Source organism: Apodemus sylvaticus, chromosome 11 (genome assembly GCF_947179515.1).
Source record: "Apodemus sylvaticus chromosome 11, mApoSyl1.1, whole genome shotgun sequence".
NCBI lineage: Eukaryota > Metazoa > Chordata > Mammalia > Rodentia > Muridae > Apodemus > Apodemus sylvaticus.
Genome location: NC_067482.1, coordinates 65,098,737 through 65,123,437, shown reverse-complemented (window position 1 = coordinate 65,123,437; position 24,701 = coordinate 65,098,737). Strand labels below are relative to the sequence as shown.

At 37.6% G+C, this 24,701-nt stretch overlaps 1 protein-coding gene across 12 annotated transcripts in view; it reads right to left on the bottom strand.

Annotated features, from left to right (window-relative positions):
- The window catches only part of Lcorl (ligand dependent nuclear receptor corepressor like), a 143,463-nt gene that overhangs the window by 72,739 nt on the left and 46,023 nt on the right, over positions 1-24,701 (bottom strand). For 7 of the 12 annotated variants that reach the window (XM_052199188.1, XM_052199187.1, XM_052199195.1 and 4 more), the window contains exons 3-4: positions 1,172-1,251; positions 148-277 (exon numbers count right to left, since the gene is read on the bottom strand). The exons of 1 other annotated variant lie outside the window; for it this stretch is intronic. In XM_052199188.1, the coding sequence (XP_052055148.1) occupies positions 148-277; positions 1,172-1,251 (210 nt within the window). The remainder of the gene's footprint in view (positions 1-147; positions 278-1,171; positions 1,252-24,701) is intronic. 4 more of the 12 variants (XM_052199191.1, XM_052199193.1, XM_052199192.1 and 1 more) reach the window with 1 other exon arrangement.

The window sequence follows — 24,701 nt, the reverse complement described above, 5'->3', positions numbered from 1 at the left end:
TGGAGAGCGGATAATCTCAGTGGCTCTCATAAGACACAGAAGGAAGTAGTGAACAATAAAGTAGGGACTGACTCATTAAAAAAAACATCTCCCATAAGAAAATTCTAAACATTGCAAACTTTAAATGACAAAGCATGCCAGTATTACCTTTCTTTCGAAAGAGTGCATTTAAGTAATTTTCTGCTTGGCATTCAATCTTATCAGTGTGGGACTGGCCCTGAGATGATAGCTCCTCTGTTGGCGTTGACTGTGAAGACTCAAGAGATGGTATACAATCCTAAAATTATAAGAAAGTAACATACCTAATTACTTTTCATTTAAACCTGAGCTCCAATTAATATGTGAATATTGTTTTAATGTCCAGATGCTCTGCCTTTCATAAAATCTCAAATTATCAAAAGAATATAAAATCTGTGGTAAAATTTAGGGGAAAAATGTACTTTTAATAGAGGACCAAAATAACCTTATTCCTTACCAAAATTGTGATAAAATATGTGTGTGTCTGGGATTGAGTAAGGGTGGGCAAGCAATGCTGAAAAGTTTACTATATGCATGCCAGTGAAGTGTAGAGAAGCAGAGGGGCTTAAAAGGTTTTCAAATCTTCTCAGCTCTGCTCATCATAACAGATAAGGAATCAGGATTTCTTACCACACAGGAAGTGCTAGTTACACACATCTATGTTCTTTAAGACAGTAGGAACATATTTCATCATTAACACAGGAAATATTTCTGATAGCCAAAGACTTTAAAATTAGTGAAACGGTTATAAATATATAGATAGTAGCATATTATCCCCTTACTATCAATTGCTAAAAAACAAGATTGCAGAGTGTTCTTATATAAGCTAGGTCTCCAAGCTCACCCTTGGATACCTAAATACCACTTAACCTCGTGAATCAGAAAGGAGTAAAAAATAAGTATAGAAGAACACCAAACCAAACAAAAACAAACAAACAAACAAACAAACACGAAAGATAGAAGAGAAGAAAAAGAAAAAATGAGTGTTTTTTTTTAAAACTAAACTAAATGTTGGACATAATTTTTTTCATTCAACAAAATGAAGTATTTAAAGTTTCACTGAGTCACAAATTATCAGAACAAGTTAAAAAAAAAGAACTGTGTTACAACTGTGTGATTATTTTAAAAATAACTTCATGGCACTAAAACTTACACTGACTGCTTCTCTCTGTAGGTTACAAAATGAACATTTTTCATCCATAGACCAGTCAGTCAGCTCTTCTGGTTCACAGTCTTTAAAAGAAGGAAAATATTCATTAAATATACTAACTTTATTAAAACCAGCAAAATCACCATCTTCCACAGCAATGGAAAAGGAAAAAATGAAAAAATAAAAATAAAACCTAACTACTAACAATAATGGGAGAAAGTCTACATTTCAAATTAATCTCTTGATATCTAGAAAAATAAGACAGAATAGGCCATACAGAGACAAAATACCAAGAATAATGAGCTGGCTAAAGATTAATAATTTTCTAACAATATAGTTTAAGTATCATCTAATCACTTCAAATATTTAATAATTGCTATTTATTAAATTTCTTCTTATTTTTATTATGACAGTGAGACCAAAGGGTTAGATAAGAAAAGAAAGGAATAAATTTTATACAATATGAAAGAAAATATAATATAGAGAAAGAGAAGAAAGCACCAAAGGTACTGAGAATACCCAGGCTTGGGAAAATATAATTATGTCTACAAAAACAAGGAAAAATCCAATTTGTAGACCAAAAATAAGGTCAGACTTTTTCATTTCCAAAGGCTTGGTTACAAAAGAAAAAGATGGAGTAAACACAGAGGTTATATCATCCAATACAAACCATGTACAGACTAGTGCTGCTCTCAGCCCTGGTCAGAGAAATTCCTGCTTAGTGTTGACAGCTAACACACAGACTCAATATTGGGCAAAATGTGCTGAGAACACATGACTGTTGAGTGCTCAGTCCTATGGGACATCTCTATCACATTTTACACTCTGAGACTTAGAAAGCATCTTGCGAGAAGGAACAATTTAAGAGCTGGGGCATGGAGAGAAGTGTCATCTTCTGAACCTGATAGAGCTATTGGGCCTATGAACTCAGATGCAGTGGTGACCAGTAGACGACAGGACTTATCCACATTCCATCATAAATGCAGAGGGGGCTCATTAGGCCCTATTCTTCCATGAATAGTTAAAGGCACTAGGCACTTAGTGGGTATTGGCTGAGGGGAAGTCCTAGTCACAGTAACATAGTCACTGGTTAAGTTCTTTGCTTAAATAAATAACTCAAACTCATGCAAGCAACTCTAAATGCAGAGGAGCACAAGAAAAGAAAAAAACCTTAGGAAAGATGGGCAGACTTGGAAGGGGGTTAAGTGAGGATAATATAGGCAGGAGTAATACAATCAAAACACATTATATATATATAGTGTTACACATTATATGACCTATGGAACATGTTTAAATAAAATATTTAAAATGGATTACCTTTTTCCTCTTTCTCTGAACGCTACTCTTTAAAATTCAACAGTTCTAATATATTGAAAATTTTTCTGGAACACAAAAACACTTACCTGCTATGGACATATTAAGAAAGTATGGTGACACTGTTATTCTATTTACATTTAGTAGAAGGAGTGAGTTTTAAAATCATTGATAACATCAGAATGTCCTTCCAATTTTTTTCCCCTACAACTCTGCATGCAGAACTTTACATCTGAGACAGCTATGTAATGGCTAATTGGAAAACCATCAATGTGCTGCAGAAATTCTTTTAAAAAGGTCAATAGAGCTGAAGATATATGTCTTTTAAGTTACACAGAAAATAAAGTGTACGGTTTCTGGTATGATAATCAACAATTATACTGGTTAGGGTCATTCTTATGGTCCCCTTCTACATTAATCCAATCATAGAGTGGAAAATCATAAAAATGTGTATAAAGACATGGCTACTAGCACAAACATTGTATTAAGACTTACATACATTTGCAAAGAGCAGTAAATGGGAACATAAGACCCAGTACATGGTAATGTAAAGATATTTGAAGACTAGAGATCTGGACTGCAAACACATTTAATAGCGATGACTTTTCAGGACACAGAGCTTTGTTTCAATCAGTTTATGCATGTAATGTGGACTATATTACCTAATTTACAGACAGACAAAAATGTTACAAAACCTATGGTGTTACAAAACCAACACCATACTACACAGAATTACCAAATGCTGTTTTTTTCTAAATTTCAGTACCATCAAACATGTATTTGATAACATTATTCTGTAGAAGATTAAATGCCTACTTAAGAATATATGGTCACTTTTCTACAGACAATTTCACATACAAAAACTATAAATAATCGAACAATTAAAAACAATTCCTTACTGGGCTTGGGGGATGATTCACAGGGTAAAGGCACATCTCACAACTCATGTTTGATCCCCAGAAACCACATTAAAAAAGTCAATGTGGTGGCATGAACTTGCAATCTTATCACTCCTATAGTGAGATGAGAGGAGAATCACTTGAAAACTTGTGGCCAGCTAGCCTGGAGGATGAAGTGCTGCAGTACAAACGAGAGACTGCTTCAAAAAGATAAAGAACTGACACCCCTAAAAGTTAATCCTTTCCCCGCATATACGTGCACATGTGTACACACACACACACACACACACACACCAAAAAAAACTTGGGAGAAAAACCGAGTCCTTATAGTACTTTAGTTGTTTTGATCCTGGACTAAAGATGTGTATATCATTCATTGCTGAGGCTTTAAAACAAAAGGTTTAATCCAGCCCCATTTGAAACAAGATTATATTTTGTAGAGTTGTAGACCAGGATAGCTTTGATTTTGTAGAGATCCTTCTCTCTTCCCACTGCTAGTATTACAGATCTGCACCACACCCAGGGCTCCTCCCAGTTATGCAGCACGTGTAACCCCAGGACTTGCATATACAGACTGCTGTGCAGTTTCCTTAGATTACTCCTAAGTAGTCACAGATTTCAGAGCTACTTATTTATGAAGAATTAGTGTTGCAATTCATGTCTTACATCAAAGAGAACAGTTTTGAAAAGTCAAGGAATCCTGACTTTTATTTGTATCATGGCTTCATGAGAAAAACATAACATTCAAATTTTTGAAAAATGGTCAACAGACTTAGGATTAAACAAACAAACAAACCAGAAAAACATAAAAATGGTTGTAAGGGTTACAGAGGGATGTTTCAGGGGCTAAGAGTTCCAGCTTTCCACTTGGGTTATCAGAAAACAATGAAGTTCAACACTAATTTCAAATATGACTGTGAAAAGGAAGCTGGCAAGAGAGGAAGGTTGAGGAATATGCCACAGTTTTGATTTCAAAGTTTAAACACCTTGAGGACCTTAAAACTTCAGACGATAATACATCTAGTTCAGCAATAGGTGCACTGAAAACTAGACAGAAAACACTGGAATATTCCTCTGTATTCCTGTGTTAAGACCCATCCCCATCCAAGGACTGCTTAAAAAATATGAACACATGATATAAAATGAGAATAAGTTTGAAACCACCAACAAAATAAAACTTCCTTAATGGTTCTAAAATTCTATAATTCTATAAAATTAGATGTAAGGTTCATCTAATAAAAACTAGACAATATGATCAATGGCAATAAAAAATTCAAAATGTTTTTAATTTACTTAGCTATAAACTTGTATCTATGAGTCTTTGTAAGAAGACTAAAAAATGATCCCTTAAACTCATACAGGAGGAAGGTAGTGGGTTTCCTGGATATAAGCAAAGTATAATGCATGATACAATGCAAAAATGACATGATAAAAGGCAGTGTGTTATATATTAACTTAAAAGGACGTAGGCTGGGGAGCTGGTTCACTAAATAAAGCACTTGATACACAAAGCACAGGAGCTAAGTCTGAATCTTCAAAACCTACAGAAAGTTGCGTGTCTGTAATTTCAGTAAGATGGGACTCAAAGACAAGAGAATTCTTTGAAATTCATGGTCCAGCTAGCTTAGCTAATACAGAAGCAGACAACAAAAAGATCCAGTCTCAAAAGAGGTGAAAAGGAAGGACTTTTACCTCAAATTACCTGCTTATGTTCCAGTGGCATATGTGATTTACTCCCAGGTAGCCTTACATAGGCACATGGAAATAATTAAAAAGAAACAGTAAGAGAACCTTACAAATTATTATAATTTCGGCACATGTAAGAAAAAGCTATCAGCTTGAATTCTTGAATTCAAGATAGTAATGTTACTTGATATAAACGATTAGAATACCTTTTTAGACAAAGCTGTTCAGATGAAAACCAAACACACTTAGTAAGAAACATATTACCAGGAACCTGCAGGCCATTCCTGCCAGAGAAGCGAATAGACTAACTGCAGATCTTCACCTTTCCCTCTAGTTTCCAAATCCAACCCCTGAGACTCATTCCCAACTCTGTAGATTACCCGCTGCACCTCCCCCATCTCTAGTGCAGCAAAAAGACTTTCCCCTCCTAAAGTCTCTCCCTCCACTCATTGCTTTATCCAGACCTCCAACTCCTGGAGGCATTTTCTAGGATTCCACAAGCCACTTTCCTTAGAGGAGTAGACAGGATAATTACAGATCTTCACCTTTCTCTCTGCTTTTCCAAATCTAATCCTACTGTAATCTCCAGTTCTGTAGCATATCACCTGCTTTAGCACCCCTTCCTCTTTGTCCCCATCCCAGTGAAGCACACAGATCTTCCCCTCCAAACTTCTTCTGCTCCACTCTTTGCTTATCCTAGATACAACTCTGACAGGCAATTGGGAACCCAGTTTGGTCAGGAAGCAAGAGGCTAACTGAAGGTCTTTGCCTCTCACTCCATAAATCCAATCTCCTAGTCTCATTCCCAGCTCTCAAACAGACCTTGTTACTCTCTGACCCCATTCCCCATTCCCACAAAGCAGATCCTACTGGAATACTCTGCTTTCCTACCTGTGATGGACTTCCTTAGCCTGTCCCTCCAAGCCCATTCCCATTTCTAAGTGTCAGAAGCCAGTACTTAGAAACACTTTTTACCTGGAACCTGCAGTGAGCGCATATATCAGGATTAGAGAAGAATTTTTTAACAGGTCACATGCAACTACCACAATCTCCTAAAAATCAGAGAGGGCAACAGAAACAAAACAGCAACAAAGAAAGAAAAGAAAGAAAAAAAAGAAAGAAAGAAAGAAAAGAGAAAGAAAGAGAGAGAAAAGAAAAAAGAAAGAAAAATAAAAGAAAAAGAAACCAGATAGCACCATGTAGAATTACAATTTTGCCAAACCCAGATACCTAGACTCCAACGTCTCTACTAGAAGCCAAAAGCCCTACCACAACAAGCCACTAAGTATTACAATATAGCTGTAGCACTAGAAAAGGACCTTAAAATAGCATTAATGAATATGATAGATGTTAAAGAGAAAATGAATAAATATACCTTACAGAAATTTACAAAATCACAATGAAAGTAAATGAAAGAGAGAAAGGCCAAGTAACATATGAAGGAAGACCTATCAGAATCACACCAGACTTCTCACCAGAGACCATGAAAGCTAGAAGATCCTGGGCAGATCTCATGCAGACTCTAAGAGAACACAAATGTCAGCCAAGACTCCTATACCCAGCAAAACTCTCATTCACCATAGATGGAGAAACCAAGATATTCCATGACAAAACCAAATTTACACAGTATCTTTCCACAAACCCAGCTCTGCAAAGAATAGGAGGAGGAAAACTCCAATACAAGGAGGGAAACTACACCCTGGAAAAAGCAAGATAGTTACCTTCCTTCATCAAACCCAAAAGAAGATAACCACTCAAATATAAAAAGAACATCAAAAATGACAGGAAGTAATAATCACTATTCCCTAATATCTCTTAACATCAATGGTCTCAATTCCCCAATAAAAAGACATAGACTAACAGACTGGATAAGGAAACAGGACCCTACAATTTGCTGGATACATGAGGCACACCTCAGTGTCAAAGATAAAAACTACCTTAGAGTAAAAGGTTGGAAGACAAACTTACAAGCCAATGGTCACAGGAAACGAGCAGGAGTAGCCATTCTAATATCAGATAAAATTGACTTTCAACCTAAAGTCATCAAAAGAGACACAGAAGGACACTTCTTGCTGGTCAAAGGAAAAATCCACCAAGAAGAACTTTCAATTCTGAACATCTATGCGCCAAATGCAAAGGCACCCTCATTCGTAAAAGAAACTTTACTAAAGCTCAAAGCACACATTGCACCTAACACAATAATTGTGGGGGACTTCAACACTCCACTCTCCTCAATGGACCGATCAGGAAAACAGAAACTAAACAGGGACAGAGTAAAACTAATTGAAGCTTTGGACCAATTGGATTTGACTGATATTTATAGAACATTTCACCCTAAAGCAAAAGAATATACCTTTTTCTCAGCACCTCATGGTACCTTCTCCAAAATCGACCATATAATTGGACACAAGGCAGACCTCAACAAATATATGATGATCGAACTAATCCCATGCCTCCTATCAGATCACTATGGTGTAAGAGTGATTTTCAATAGCAACAAAAACAACAGAAAGCCCACATACATATGGAGGCTGAATAATACTCTATTCAATGACACCTTGACCAAAGAAGAAATAAAGAAAGAAATCAGAGACTTTTTAGAATTTAATGAAAATCAAGGCACAACATACCCAAAACTTTGGGACACAATGAAAGCAGTGCTAAGAGGTAAACTCATAGCCCTGAGTGCCTCCAAAAAGAAAATGGAGAGAGCATACACTAGCAGCTTAACGATACACCTGAAAGTCCTGGAACAAAAAGAAGCCAATTCTTGAAGTTCTTGTCATACAGATCTTTCACATGTTTGGTAAGAGTCACCCCAAGATACTTTATACTGTTTGTGGCTATTGTGAAGGGGGTCATTTCCCTAATTTCTTTCTCAGCCTGCTTATCCTTTGAGTATAGGAAGGCCACTGATTTGCTTGAGTTGATTTTATAACCTGCCACTTTGCTGAAGTTGTTTATCAGTTGTAGGAGCTCTCTAGTGGAGTTCTTTGGGTCACTTAGGTAGACAATCATGTCGTTTGCAAATAATGATAGTTTGACTTCTTCCATTCCAATTTGTATCCCTTTGACCTCCTTATGTTGTCGATTTGCCCGAGCTAGTACCTCAAGACTCTGAAGAAGGAAATGGAAGAAGACCTCAAAAAATGGGAAAACCTCCCATGCTCATGGATCGGTAGAATCAATATAGTTAAAATGGCCATTTTGCCTAAAGCACTATACAGATTCAAGGCAATACCCATCAAAATCCCAACTCAATTCTTCACAGAGTTAGAAAGAGCAATTATCAAATTTATCTGGAACAACAAAAAACCCAGGATAGCTAAAACTATTCTCAGCAACAAAAGAAAATCTGGGGGAATCAGTATCCCTGACCTCAAGCAATACTACAAAGCAATAGTGTTAAAAACTGCATGGTATTGGTACAGTGACAGGCAGGAGGATCAATGGAACAGGATTGAAGATCCAGAAATGAACCCACACACCTATGGCCACTTAATCCTCGACAAAGGGGCTGAAAACATCCAATGGAAAAAAGATAGCCTTTTCAACAAATGGTGCTGGTTCAACTGGAGGTCAGCATGCAGAAGAATGCGAATTGATCCATCCTTGTCTCCTTGTACTAAGCTCAAATCCAAATGGATCAAGGACCTCCACATAAAGCCAGACACTCTGAAGCTAATAGAAAAGAAACTGGGGAAGACCCTTGAGGACATCGGTACAGGGAGAAAGTTTCTGAACAGAACACCAATAGCGTATGCTCTAAGAGCAAGAATTGACAAATGGGACCTCATAAAATTACAAAGTTTCTGTAAGGCAAAGGACACCATCAAGAGGACAAATCGGCAACCAACAAATTGGGAAAAGATCTTCACCAATCCTACATCAGATAGAGGGTTAATATCCAATATATATAAAGAACTCAAGAAGTTAGACTCCAGAAAACCAAACAACCCTATTAAAAAATGGGGTACAGAGTTAAACAAAGAATTCTCACCTGAAGAACTTCGGATGGCAGAGAAACATCTTAAAAAATGCTCAACTTCATTAGTCATTAGGGAAATGCAAATCAAAACAACCCTAAGATTTCATCTTACACCAGTCAGAATGGCTAAGATTAAAAATTCAGGAGACAGCAGGTGTTGGAGAGGGTGTGGAGAAAGAGGAACACTCCTCCACTGCTGGTGGGGTTGCAAATTGGTACAACCACTCTGGAAATCAGTCTGGCGGTTCCTCCGAAAACTGGGTACCTCACTTCCAGAAGATCCTGCTATACCACTCCTGGGCATATACCCAGAAGACTCCCCACCATGTAATAAGGATACATGTTCTACTATGTTCATAGCAGCCCTATTTGTAATTGCCAGATGCTGGAAAGAACCCAGGTATCCCTCAACAGAAGAGTGGATGCAAAAAATGTGGTATATCTACACAATGGAGTACTATTCAGCCATTAGAAACAATGAATTTATGAAATTCTTAGGCAAATGGATGGAGCTAGAGAATATCATACTAAGTGAGATAACCCAGACTCAAAAGGTGAATCATGGTATACACTCACTAATAAGTGGATATTAACCTAGAAAACTGGAATACCCAAAACATAATCCACACATCAAATGAGGTACAAGAAGAAAGGAGGAGTGGCCCCTGGTTCTGGAAAGACTCAGTGAAACAGTATTCAGCAAAACCAGAACGGGGAAGTGGGAAGGGGTGGGTGGGAGGACAGGGGAAGAGAAGGGGGTTTGCGGGACTTTCGGGGAGTGGGGGGGCTAGAAAAGGGGAAATCATTTGAAATGTAAATAAATTATATCGAATAAAAAAAAAAGGTAAAAAAAAACAAACAAACAAAAAAAAAATGGGGTACAGAGTTAAACAAAGAATTTTCACCTGAAGAACTTCGGATGGGGGAGAAGCATCTTAAAAAATGCTCAACTTCATTAGTCATTAGGGAAATGCAAATCAAAACAACCCTAAGATTTCATCTTACACCAGTCAGAATGGCTAAGATTAAAAATTCAGGAGACAGCAGGTGTTGGAGAGGGTGTGGAGAAAGAGGAACACTCCTCCACTGCTGGTGGGGTTGCAAATTGGTACAACCACTCTGGAAATCAGTCTGGCGGTTCCTCTGAAAACTGGGCACCTCACTTCCAGAAGATCCTGCTATACCACTCCTGGGCATATACCCAGAAGACTCCCCACCATGTAATAAGGATACATGTTCTACTATGTTCATAGCAGCCCTATTTATAATTGCCAGATGCTGGAAGGAACCCATGTATCCCTCAACAGAGGAGTGGATGCAAAAAATGTGGTATATCTACACAATGGAGTACTATTCAGCCATTAGAAACAATGAATTCATGAAATTCTTAGGCAAATGGATGGAGCTAGAGAATATCATACTAAGTGAGGTAACCCAGACTCAATAGGTGAATCATGGTAGGCACTCACTAATAAGTGGATATTAACCTAGAAAACTGGAATACCCAAAACATAATCCACACATCAAATGAGGTACAAGAAGAAAGGAGGAGTGGCCCCTGGTTCTGGAAAGATTCAGTGAAACAGTATTCGGCAAAACCAGAACGGGGAAGTGGGAAGGGGTGGGTGGGAGGACAGGGGAAGAGAAGGGGGCTTACGGGACTTTCGGGGAGTGGGGGGGGCTAGAAAAGGGAAATCATTTGAAATGTAAATAAATTATATCGAATAAAAAAAAAATCAAAAAAAAAAAAAAAAAAAAAAAAGAAGCCAATTCACCCAGGAGGAGTAGAAGGCAGGAAATCGTAAACTCAGGGCTGAAATCAATCAATTGGAAACAAAGCGAACCAAACAAAGAATTAACGAATCCAGGAGCTGGTTCTTTGAGAAAATCAACAAGATAGATAAACCCTTAGCCAGACTGACCAAAGGGCACAGAGAAAGTATCCAAATTAACAAACTTAGAAATGAAAAGGGAGCTATAACAACGGAAACTGAGGAAATCCAAAAAATCATCAGATCCTACTACAAGAGCCTGTACTCAACACAACTGGAGAATCTGGAGGAAATGGACAATTTCCTTGACAGATACCAAATACCAAAATTAAATCAGGACCAAATAGGTCATCTAAACAGTCCCATAACGCCTAAAGAAATAGAAGGAGTCATAGAAAGTATTCCAACCAAAAAAAGCACAGGATCAGATGGTTTCAATGCAGAATTCTATCAGACCTTCAAAGAAGAGTTAACACCAATACTCTTCAAACTATTCCACAAAATAGAAACAGAAGGAACACTACCCAATTCCTTCTACGAAGCCACAATTACACTGATACCAAAGCCACACAAAGATCCAACAAAGAAAGAGAACTTCAGACCAATTTCCCTTATGAACATCGATGCAAAAATCCTCAATAAAATTCTTGCCAACCGAATCCAAGAACACATCAAAACGATCATCCACCATGATCAAGTAGGCTTTATCCCGGGAATGCAGGGTTGGTTTAATATACGGAAATCCATCAATGCAATCCACTACATAAACAAACTCAAAGAAAAAAAACCACATGGTCATTTCATTGGATGCTGAAAAAGCATTTGACAAAATTCAGCATTCTTTCATGCTTAAAGTCTTGGAAAGAACAGGAATTCAAGGCCCATACCTAAACATAGTAAAAGCAATATACAGCAAACCGGTAGCCAGCATCAAACTAAATGGAGAGAAACTTGAAGCAATCCCACTAAAATCAGGGACTAGACAGGGCTGCCCCCTCTCTCCTTATCTTTTCAATATTGTACTTGAGGTACTAGCTTGGCCAATTCGACAACATAAGGAGGTCAAAGGGATACAAATTGGAACGGAAGAAGCCAAACTATCATTATTTGCAGATGACACGATAGTCTACATAAGTGACCCAAAAAACTCCACTAGAGAACTCCTACAGCTGATAAACAACTTCAGCAAAGTGGCAGGTTATAAAATCAACACAAGCAAATCAGTGGCCTTCCTATACTCAAAGGATAAGCAGGCTGAGAAAGAAATTAGGGAAATGACTCCCTTCACAATAGCCACAAACAGTATAAAGTATCTTGGGGGTGACTCTTACCAAATATGTGAAAGATCTTTATGACAAGAACTTCAAGACTCTGAAGAAGGAAATGGAAGAAGACCTCAAAAAATGGGAAAACCTTCTATGCTCATGGATCGCCAGAATCAATATAGTTAAAATGGCCATTTTGCCAAAAGCAATATATAGATTCAACGCAATACCCATCAAAATCCCAACTCAATTCTTCACAGAGTTAGAAAGAGCAATTAACAAATTCATCTGGATTAACAAAAAACCCAGGATAGCTAAAACTATTCTCAGCAACAAAAGAAATTCTGGGGGAATCAGTATCCCTGACCTCAAGCAATACTACAGAGCAATAGTGTTAAAAACTGCATGGTATTGGTACAGTGACAGGCAGGAGGATCAATGGAACAGGATTGAAGATCCAGAAATGAACCCACACACCTATGGCCACTTTATCCTCGACAAAGGGGCTGAAAACATCCAATGGAAAAAAGATAGCCTTTTCAACAAATGGTGCTGGTTCAACTGGAGGTCAGCATGCAGAAGAATGCGAATTGATCCATCCTTGTCTCCTTGTACTAAGCTCAAATCCAAATGGATCAAGGACCTCCACATAAAGCCAGACACTCTGAAGCTAATAGAAAAGAAACTGGGGAAGACCCTTGAGGACATTGGTACAGCGAGAAAATTTCTGAACAGAACACCAATAGCATATGCTCTAAGATCAAGAATTGACAAATGGGACCTCATAAAATTACAAAGTTTCTGTAAGGCAAAGGACACCATCAAAAGGACAAATCGGCAACCAACAAATTGGGAAAAGATCTTCACCAATCCTACATCAGACAGAGGGCTAATATCCAATATATATAAAGAACTCAAGAAGTTAGACTCCAGAAAACCGAACAACCCTATTAAAAAATGGGGTACAGAGTTAAACAAAGAATTCTCACCTGAAGAACTTCGGATGGTGGAGAAGCATCTTAAAAAATGCTCAACTTCATTAGTCATTAGGGAAATGCAAATCAAAACAACCCTAAGATTTCACCTTACACCAGTCAGAATGGCTAAGATTAAAAATTCAGGAGACAGGAGGTGTTGGAGAGGGTGTGGAGAAAAAGGAACACTCCTCCACTGCTGGTGGGGTTGCAAATTGGTACAACCACTCTGGAAATCAGTCTGGCGGTTCCTCTGAAAACTGGACACCTCACTTCCAGAAGATCCTGCTATACCACTCCTGGGCATATACCCAGAGGATTCCCCACCATGTAATAAGGATACATGCTCTACTATGTTCATAGCAGCCCTATTTATAATTGCCAGATGCTGGAAAGAACCCAGGTATCCCTCAACAGAAGAGTGGATGCAAAAAATGTGGTATATCTACACAATGGAGTACTATTCAGCCATTAGAAACAATGAATTCATGAAATTCTTAGGCAAATGGATGGAGCTAGAAAACATCATCTTAAGTGAGGTAACCCAGACTCAAAAGGTGACTCATGGTATACACTCACTAATAAGTGGATATTAACCTAGAAAACTGGAATACCCAAAACATAATCCATACATCAAATGAGGTACAAGAAGAAAGGAGGAGTGGCCCCTTGTTCTGGAAAGACTCAGTGAAGAAGTATAGGGCAAAACCAGAACGGGGAAGTGGGAAGGGGTGGGTGGGAGGACAGGGGGAGAGAAGGGGGCTTATGGCACTTTCGGGGAGTGGGAGGCTAGAAAAGGGGAAATCATTTGAAATGTAAATAAAAAATATACCGAATTAAAAAAAACAGCTCAAGAATTGAAATTGGAAATACAATTTATTAAAAAAAAAACAAAACAAAACAAAATGAACCAAACTGAAAGAAATGTAGGAATTTAAACAGCAATCTGAGAGGGAAGCTTCATCAGCAGAATGGAAGAGACAGAAAAGAGAATCTCAGGCATTGCAAACACAATAGAAGAAATAGGTATATCAGTTAAGAAAAAGTTTAATCTAAAAATCTCTCAGTATAAAACTAAGGAAATCTGGGACATTATAAAAATCTAATAACAGGAATACAGAAAGCAGAAGAAACCCAGGTTGAAGGTACATAAAATGTTCTCAACAAAATCACCTAAGAAAATTTCCCTACCCTAGACAATGAGATATTTATCAAGGTATAAGACACATACAAAACACCAATTAAACTGGGCTAGAAAAGAAAGTTCCATCAGCACATAAGATTCACAACACTAAATGTACAAAACAACAACAAAAAAAGAATATTAAAAGATGCAAGGGAAAGACCATATTAAGGCAGACCTATTAGAATTATACCTAATTTCTTTAAAAGCCAGAAGGACCTGGACAGATGTGCTACAGACACACATATGCCAGCACAGACTATATAACCAGCAAAACTTTCACTCACAATAGACCGAGAAAGTAAGACATTACATATTAAAACCAAATTTAAGCAATATCCATCTATACATTCAGTCCTACAAAAGGTACTAGAAGGAAATCTCCAACCTAAAGAAGTTAACCACACACAAGAAAACACAAGGAATAAATAATCCCAGAACAACAAATCGTGAGAGGAAATGTGCAAGTGTGTGTGCACGCACATACACCCACACACACAGACACAGACACATATATCTGATACCTCCTCCACCACCACAACAAAATAACAGGAATCAATGAACAGTGATTATTGACATCTCTAAAAATGAATAGTCTCAATTCCCCAATAAAAAAGTACAGGCTAACAAAATAGATTCGAAAACACAATCCAACCTTGTTAGATTCAAGGAACACACCTTAACATCAAGAATAGATATCACCTCAAAGTAAAATGTTGGAAATAAACATTCTTAGCAAATAGACCTATGAAGCAAGCAGTTATAGCCATTTTAATATCTGATAAAATAGGCTTCTAACAAAAACTAATCAGAAGAGACAAGAAAGCACACTATATACTCATTAAAGGAAAAATTGAAGAGAGGACATTGCAATTTTTAATATCTAGGCACCAAACACAAAGGAACTCAGGTTCATAAAAGAAATACTTAAATTCCTCACTCACTGATAGTGGGGAATTTCAATATTATAGTCTTACCAATATACAATACATCCAGAGAAAAACTAAACAGAGATGAGGTTGGGTACATTCAGGGTAGTATGGCCATGGCTTTACAGAGCAATTGATGAGAGAAGATATAGAAACCTACAGATGAACGTTAGACAGAAGCTGGGGAATCCCATGGAAGAGGGAAAGGAACAACTGTGGGAGACAGTCAAGAACACTTTGAGAACACAGCCCCAAAAATCATAAGGTCACATTTTAAAAAACTGGTGTATTAATATGCTTGGCCCAGAAAGTGGCACTATTAGGAGGTGTGGCCATGTTGGAATAGGTGTGTCACTGTGGGCATAGGCTTTAAGACCTTCATCTTAGCTGCCTGGCTTCCTTTACACGAAGATGTAGAACTCTCAGCTCCTCTTGCGCCATGCCTGCCTGGATGCTGCCATGCTCCCCTCACCTTGATGATAATGGACTAAACCTCTGAACCTGTAAGCCAGCTCCAATTAAATGTTGTTCTTATAAGAGTTGCCTTGGTCATGGTTTCTTTTCACAGCAATGCAAACCCTAACTATGACATCCACATCCACCAAATTGGAAAATTTAAAAGGGATAAATTTTTTTGATATTTAGCAAAGTTATATTAAGATGATGAGGAAATTTAAACAGACCTATAACTCCAAGAGCAATAAAAGCAGAAATTAAAATTCTCCCAATCAAAACAAGTACAAGGCCAGCTGGTTTAAGTATAGACTTCTATTCATAGAAGAGTTAATGCCAATACGCCTCAAAATATTTTACAATAAAGAAACAGAAGGAACAGTGCCCAGTTCTTTTTACTAGGGCAGTTGCCCTGAAAAATCACACCAAGACCCAATGAGAGATAGACAGAAAGAGACAGACAGACAGAGATGAGAGAGACAGAGAGAGACAGACAGACAGACATAGAATGAATTACAGACCAATTTGCCTTATGAACACAGATATAAAAATGCTCAATAAAATACTTTCAAGCTGAATAAAAAAATACATCAAAAGAATCAACCACCATGATCAAGGGGGCTTCATTCTAGAGATTTAGAGATGGTTCAACATACGTAAATCAAGAAATGTAATCTATCCATATAAATAAACCAAAAGACAAAAAATTACATGATCATCTCATTAGGCAAAGAAAAGGCCTTTGACAAAATTCAATGCCCCTTTGTGATAAAGTTCTGGAGAAAATAGGAATACAAGAGGAATACCTCAACCCAATAAAGGCAATTAACACCAAGTATATAGATAACATGAACTTAAATGGACAGAAACTCAAAAGCCATTTTATTAAAACCAGGAAAGAGGCAAGGTTGTCCACTCTATATATACCTATCCAATATGGTACTTGGAGTCTAAGCTAGAGCAGTAAGACAACTGATGGACAAGGGGGTTACAAACTGGAAAGAAAGAAATAATGATAAAAGTATAGCTATTCACAGATGAAATATAAGTGACCCCCAAAATTCCATAAACCCCTACAGCTGATAACCACCTTTAGCTAAGTAGTTGCATATAAATTTAACTCACAAAAACAGCAGCCCTCCTATATATAAATGGCAAACAGACTGAGAAAGAAAACAGGAAAACAACACTTTTCACACCAGCCTCAAATAATAAAAAGTATCTTGGAGTAACTCTAACCATGTAAATGAGACACTTACATGGCAAAAACTTCAAGATGTTGAAGAAAGAAATGATAGAAGATATCAGAAGATGGAAACCGCAATCTACAGATATACTGCAACAAAATTCCAAAAAAAAATTCTTCACAAATCCTTAAAGGGCAAGCTCAATTTACTATGGAAACAAACACACACACACACACACACACATATACCAAAAACAAAACAAAACAAAAGCCACTCCAGGATAAAGAATCATGAATTTAAAAACAAATAAATAAACAAACAAAAATGCAGAAAGTATCACTATGAGTGTTTTTAAATTGTATTACAGACGTATATTCATAAAAGTAGCATGATGTTGGCAGAAAAATAGACATATTGATCAATGGAATCAAACTGAAGACCCAGACATAAATATATACACAATGGAAGGACACCTGATCTTTGATAAAGAATCCAGAAATACACATTAGAAAAAAGTCAGCATCTCAACAAATAGTGCTAGTCAAAGTGAATGGCTATGGATATATATATGAAAATCCATGCTTATCACCCTGCACAAAACTAAAGTCCAAATAGACCATAGACCTCAACATAAAACCAGATATACTGAACCTGATAGAAGAGAGTGGTGAACATCCTTGATCACATTGTCAAAGTAAGAGTTTCTGAACAGAACACTGATAGCATAGACATTAAGATCAACAAAAATAAATTGGACCTCATGAAACCTAGAAGCTTCTGCATAGTAAGTAACATTGTTTATTCAGACAATGAGACAGCCTACAGAATTAGAAACAATTTTTATTAACTAAACATCAGATAGAGGCCTAATATCCAAAATTCATAAAGAACTCAAAAAACTAGGAATCAAACAAATAAACCAATTAAAATATGAGGTATAGTCTAAAAGTAATACTAAAAATAGGAAATCCAAATGACTGAATAACACTGAAAGAAAATTTAAGTCTTAGCCATCAGGGAAATGCAAGTCAAAAATAATGTAAGAGTCTACCTTATACCTGTCAGCGAAGAACAACACAAGTGACAGCTAATGCAGATGAGGACATGGAACAATGAGAACATACCTCCATTGCTGGTGGGAGTGCAAGAGAGCCATTTCCTCAAGAAGATGGAAATCAACTGACCTCAGTATCCAGCTATACCACTCTTAGGCACAGGATGCTTCATTCTACCAGAGATACTTGTTGAATCTTGTTCATTGATGCTCTATTCATAACAATCAGAAACTGGAAATAACCTAGATACCCCTCAATAGAAAAATGTATTCTTGCAGGGGGTGGTCATGAAATTTGTAGGTAAATGGGAAGAACTAGGGGAGAAAAATCATCCTGACTTAGGAACTACAGACCCAGAAAGACAAATATGGTATGTATTCACCGATATATGGATATTAGCTGTTAAGTCAATAATAATCTTGCTATAGTAGAACCACAAAGGATAGGTATAGTATAAAGTACTGGAGGAAGGCAGGAGGAGATATATCAGGTTAGGAAAGGAAAATAGAAGAGTTAAGGATGGATGGATGGATGGATGGATGGATGGATGGATGGATGGATGGGGAGTGGTATAGGAAGACCAATTTAGGAGTGAAGCAAAGGAAGGAATACAGAGAGAGACAGCTAAAAATAAGAGCCATCCTATATATACATTTATGAAGGCCATCTAAATGAAATCACCAAATGATGGAAGAGAGAGAGAGAGAGAGCTCCAACTGGTCATCTCTTTGTGACCATGAAAGTCCTGGGATTGGGTTACATCTGATTGAGCTGTTGGCCAAAAGGGTCCCACAGGAATCTCCAAAATAACCCAGGCTGTTGCCAAGACTACAGGTTGCCTTCCACAAACTGACAGAAAGGCCTATACAACTCAGTGAACATGGAGAAGTCTAGCTAGCACTTACATGAAGTATTCACCCACTCATGCTAACATCTTTGGTACAGTTAAGTACTCTGTGTACTACCAGAAGTGAAATGTAAATACCAACCTAGCCACAAACCCTTTGATCTACAATGGTATCCTGTCAGCAAGACATGATAGTCCAATGATGGCACAAAGCTGTGGGAGTAACCAACTAATATCTGTTTGATTTGACTTGAGGCTCACCCCATGAGATGAAACCTATATCTAACTGATTAGGTAACCAAGAACGTAAGACTACATAGCCCAGGGACCTATGAGAAAAACTAAATACCATTTTTATTTAAAAAAAAAAAAAGTAGTAGCTGTAAAGTAACTCCTATTGGCATTCTGCTATAGTCATAGTTCGGTGCTTTGCTCAGCAGGCACCAGACAAGATTCTACTTACAGCAGATAGAAACTAATACAGATTCCCATATGAAGTTATTATGCAGAGAGTTAGAGACCTTGGAACGTGAAGCCCTAAATGGAATGTCCTCATCAAATGCTCACATCAGGATTCAGGGAACCATGTAGAAGACGAGGCAGAAGAACATTAACAGTCAGAGGGGGTAGGAGAATACCAACACAAGCCCCTCTAAATCAACATGACCTAAGCTCATACGAACTCACAGAGTCCATGGCAGCATGCAGAGAGTCTGCACCAGTTCATCTGTGCATATTTTATGGCTTCCAGTCCATTGTTTTTATGTGATTTCTGGATATAGGAGTGAGTTGCTCTCTGATTTTTGTGCCTTCTCTTGGATTTTTTTCCTTCTATATGTTTTGTGTAATTTGATGTGTTAATTTGTTTTATCTATTTTTATTATTACTCCTTAGAAACCTCTTAATTTTCTAATGAGTCAGAAGAGGAGCACTTCAGGATGGGAGACCAAGTGGAGAGGGCTATGTAGGGAAGGAAAGTATAATAAGGATACATTATATAAAAAACATCTATTTTAAATAAAAGAAAAAGGAAATATATTTTTATTAAATGGAAACACTTTTTCCTATTATTATTCATTACCAAAATCATTACTGCCAATACTACCAAGAAGGACTTTCCTTCCTTGATGAATTACAATAAAAGGCTCCACAGTTTTCAGAACCTATGCTAGGAAGAGCTGAATTTATAGTTTTTAAATTTATCACGACAGACACAAGTGACATCCTAAAACTCAATAGAACAAGAAAAAAACAAAAAACTAAAAACACCCAACAACTGCTTCCTGATTTCAAGCCACTGTTTTTCTTTAGAATTTTTATCTAACACTATTTCAGTAAAGCCCTTAATCTACACCAGAAGAGCTGCCCTAACAGAGAGAGAGCAAATTCAGTGCATAAACTCACCAAGCCAAATGTGCTCCTTTCCAAGCAAAAAAAAAAAAAAAAAAAAAAAAAAAAAAAAAAAAAAATCTATATAAATAAAATAGTAAAATTAAAACAAATAAAAACCAACAAATATAATCTATAATTCCTTGAGTTGATATGCAACTGCAGTTTAATAGACTCTGCAGGAAAACAGGAAGGAAAATTAATGGAAAGGTAAGAACACTAAAATGTCTTTAACTTCAACAGTATAGTAAAATAGGCAATTTGATAAAATAGGATAAAAAGCCAAAGGTCTATGCGGGCAGGAGGATTGTCTTAGTTTTGGGAGCTTCCAGCTGGCAGTGAAAGGAATGCCAACAGCAGATGGCCAGATCCAGGGCTTAAGACAGAGAGACTTAGAAAATCTGTACTATACTTACACTAATGAGACTATTAAGAAGCAGAAAAGATGACGGAGCCAGACTAGGGATTCTCACTGGCACTGGCAAAGAGTAGAGATGGCAAGAAAACCTTTCATCTTGGCACTCAGCACTCACCTGGAGCAGCCATGAAAGAACATGTTAAAAAGAGTTCTAAGATCTATATTCTGAGTAAGCTCAGCAAAAGTATCAATCAGAAGACTATAAACTGAAACCAGGCCAGCAGAATACTTTTGATAACAGGAAGAAACTGAATCAGAACCACATACTAGTCATCAGCTACAGAGGCAGAAATCTGGGTCTTCAGGTGAATATACTTAAGTGTCAAAGTGTGTTCCCACTTTGTTCACATTGCTTATCTAGGTGGGTTATATGAATCTAGAAATGTATTTATTTCTTTTTCATTTTCCAGTATAGACCCAACCTTGGGGGAACAAAAGGCTATACAAGGGCAAAGTCAGCATTCCCAGTCATACTCCTGAAGGACTGCCCACAGTTATGGCCAGCATCTGTGACTACTTTACGAAGAAAAGTGCACTTACTGAACCAGCACCTATAACTTGATTTCCCATGTCTGCAGGTGAGAACAGCACCTAAAAACTCCTTGGTATACCTAACCAGCATCTGAGACAAAGATGGCCCAGGGATATGGTAGGCATCTGGGAATCAAGGAAGTAATGCTAAGGGTCTTAATACTGGGAAAACAGGCCAAAGTGCAGTCATAAGACATACCATGGCCCAGCCCTCTACTCTCGATATTCTCTTTAACACCTAATGTCAATTTAGCAGGACAGATCTGTTCTGCCATCTCTCCAGCACTTGGAGGGCTTGACTAACCCTTAATGTGGTGGTTTGAATGAAAATGTACCCCCTGCACACACACTCATAGGGAGTGGCATTACTGGAGGTGTGACCTTTTGGTAGGTGTGGTCTTGTTGGAAAAATTATGTCACTGGGGTAGGCTTTGATGTTTCAGAAGCTCAAACCAGGCCCAGTATCACTCTCTCTTCTGCTGCCTGCTGATCCAGATGTAGAACTCTCAGCTCCTTCTCCAGGCTCATGTCTGCCTATGAGCTTCCTGAATGGACTAAACCTCTGAACATGTAAACCAGGCCCAATTAAATATTTTCCTTTATAAGAGTTGCTGTGGTCACAGTGTCTCTTCAGAGCAATAGAAATCCTAACTAAGACACTTAGGCACACTAAGAGAAAGACTTAAATTAATAGACTTTGAGATTTTAAAAAAAAAGTAATTTGAGCATATACCAATTAAAGTGAAAAAGATCACTAGGACATACTTTAAAAATATATTCCACTATACTAGAAAAATGTAAAAGAAATAAATACATTTCTAGATTCATATAACCCATCTAGATAAGTCATTTGAACAGACCTACAGTAAACAAAGAGGTACTAAATCAGTAATAATAATTTAAAACTAATTCTTGTTCTACAAAAAGTCTAGGTCTACATAAGACAATGTGTAACTCTAAAGAACTACCACCAAATGGTTCACAAACTATTCTATAAGATATAAAAGGAAAGAATACTATCAAACTTATTTTATGAAGTCAGTATTACCAATTACAAAACCACATAAAGAGACAAAAAAGAAAATTACAGACCTATTTCACTGATGAACAGATGCAAAAGTTCTCACTATAGTATATATTAATCAAATTCAGAATACATAATCATTAACTACGATCAGGTTGGCTTCAATCAGCCGGCAGGCCTCATGTTCTACAATATGAAAGGCCTATATTATTGCTGCTGACTACATGTAGTAGTTTAAAGACCTCTTCCAGGGTGAAACTGTCAAGTACAGGAAAATGTCCCATTCATTGCTGAGCACAGGCTCATTTTCCATTTTGACTGCAGCAGAAGTGTGACTATGACATGATCCTTCCTGACCACTGACCTTCCTGCAACACATGCTGCATCACTATTATGTGCACAAGGAACAGGATAGGTGCCTTGACTATATCTAGCATAGCTGCAAGAACAACTAGCACCACTTCATTACCAAGAAGAGGCTTCTTGTCCTGGGCCCACCTTGATGGAATCACCTTATCCCACCCTCAATTTATCTTTCCTGTGAAAGAAATCCTGAAGGGACAAAAAGAAATGACTCTGGACACAGTCATTCAACCATGGACATTTTCTGACCAATCTAGGGTGGCTGGAGTACTTTTTGGACAAGTAGAACCTTAACAATGGTATCTTCCAACCAATCAGGGTGTTTCTTGTCTAATCAAGGATTTGGGGATTATCTTTGGATAACTGGGTTACAGGGTCTCCTTGTCTAGTTAAAACCTAAATATTATCGGTCTGGGAAGAGGGATCATTTTGAGTAAATCTGAGGCTAAGAACAATATTTTCTGAAGAAGCAATTTTGGTTTAGTATTCAAGGAACAGGCCCCAAATCACTTCCACCTTAGTTGGAACAATGTGTTGTCCCTCAGTTGAGATCATCAGAAAAACTGTGTAGAGTAGGTGCTACCAGAAGGACAGATCAGAGAATCTGTGAAGTTACAGAAGTGGTAGTCAGGCCAGGAAGCAGAGGACAGGTGTCTAAGTCTTGTCTTTTTGATTTTAGACCAGCTTCTCCCTTTTCCAGGCAGCACATTCTGGCCACACCAGTTTCCCATATACATTCAGAAACCCTGACTTCCCTTTGTTGTGCTGGAGAGACTCAGTTCCTGGATGGAGGGCTGGAGTTCCCTTCCTTCCCTTCTGCATCTCATTCTAGAAAATTTTAAGGCCATTTTCATGCAAATGATTCTAGGGTTAGGGAACTGTGAAAGGAATAACTTTAAGGTATTTTCCTAGTTTCTTAGCTACTGTAAGCTTGGTTTTGAAAGGCCAGGCCTGCCTTCATGCCCTCTAGCATAACATGACTCAGCAGTCCTTAGGTTAGGAAAGAGGAATCACAGCCAAACTGAGGTTCCATGTATATTTATTTGGAGATACTGAAGTCCTGAGGAGTGGAGGTCTCACCTTTGGGTATAGAATGAGAAGGGAGACAAGAGCTAAATCACCTGGGGGCTTTTTATTAACACTGGAGCCAGGAGATAAGTGTTTGGTCCCTGCTCTTCTCTGGTCTGCAAGGAAAGGAAATATAAGAAGGAGCTGTAGAGCAGGATAGAGGAGCCTGCTGAAACCATTGCACATTGAGTTAATGAAGCCAGTGAGTTTGGGAATCAATTTTATAATGATTTATTCAGAAGTAAACATTTCTAAGCTCCACCCAAATAAAAAACAAATAGCTGTGATACTCAAAGAAATTATGTGATCTTCCTAATAGATACAGAAGTCTTTTCATAAAACCAAGCAGCCCTTCATTATAAAAGTCCCAAAGGGACCAGAACTAGAAGTAACTTAACATAATAAAAGCTGTAAATGATAAGCCTACAGCTAATATTATAATACATGGGAAAACATCCTAAGAATTTCCACTAAAATCAGGAATAGGACAAGGTTGTCCAGTTTTTCTACTCTTGTTCAAAATGCTGGCTAAAGTCTTAGGAGCAGTAAGAGAAGTAAATAAGAGATTCAAATAGGAAAGGAAGAAGTAAAAATACCCTTATTTTCAGATTGTGTGACTCTCTATAAAAAATCCTAAAGACTCCACCAGAAAACGCTTATACTTGATAAACAATTTTTTTCTTTTTTTTTAAATTCGATATATTTTTTATTTACATTTCATATGAATTCCTCTTTTCTGGCCCCCCACTCCCCGAAAGTCCTATAAGCCCCCTTCCCTCCCCCTGTTCTCCCACCCACCCCTTCCCACTTCCCTGTTCTGGTTTTGTCCTATACTGCTACACTGAGTCTTTCCAGAACAAGGGGCCACTCCTCCTTTCTTCTTGTACCTCATTTGATGTGTGGATTATGTTTTGGGTATTCCAGTTTTCTAGGTTAATATCCACTTATTAGTGAGTGTATACCATGATTGATCTTCTGAGACTGGGTTACCTCACTTAGTATGATGTTCTCCAGCTCCATCCATTTGCCTAAGAATTTCATGATTTCATTGTTTCTAATGGCTGAATAGTACTCCATTGTGTAGATATACCACATTTTTTGTATCCATTCTTCTGTTGAGGGATACCTGGGTTCTTTCCAGCTTCTGGCTACTATAAATAGGGCTGCTATGAACATAGTGGAACATGT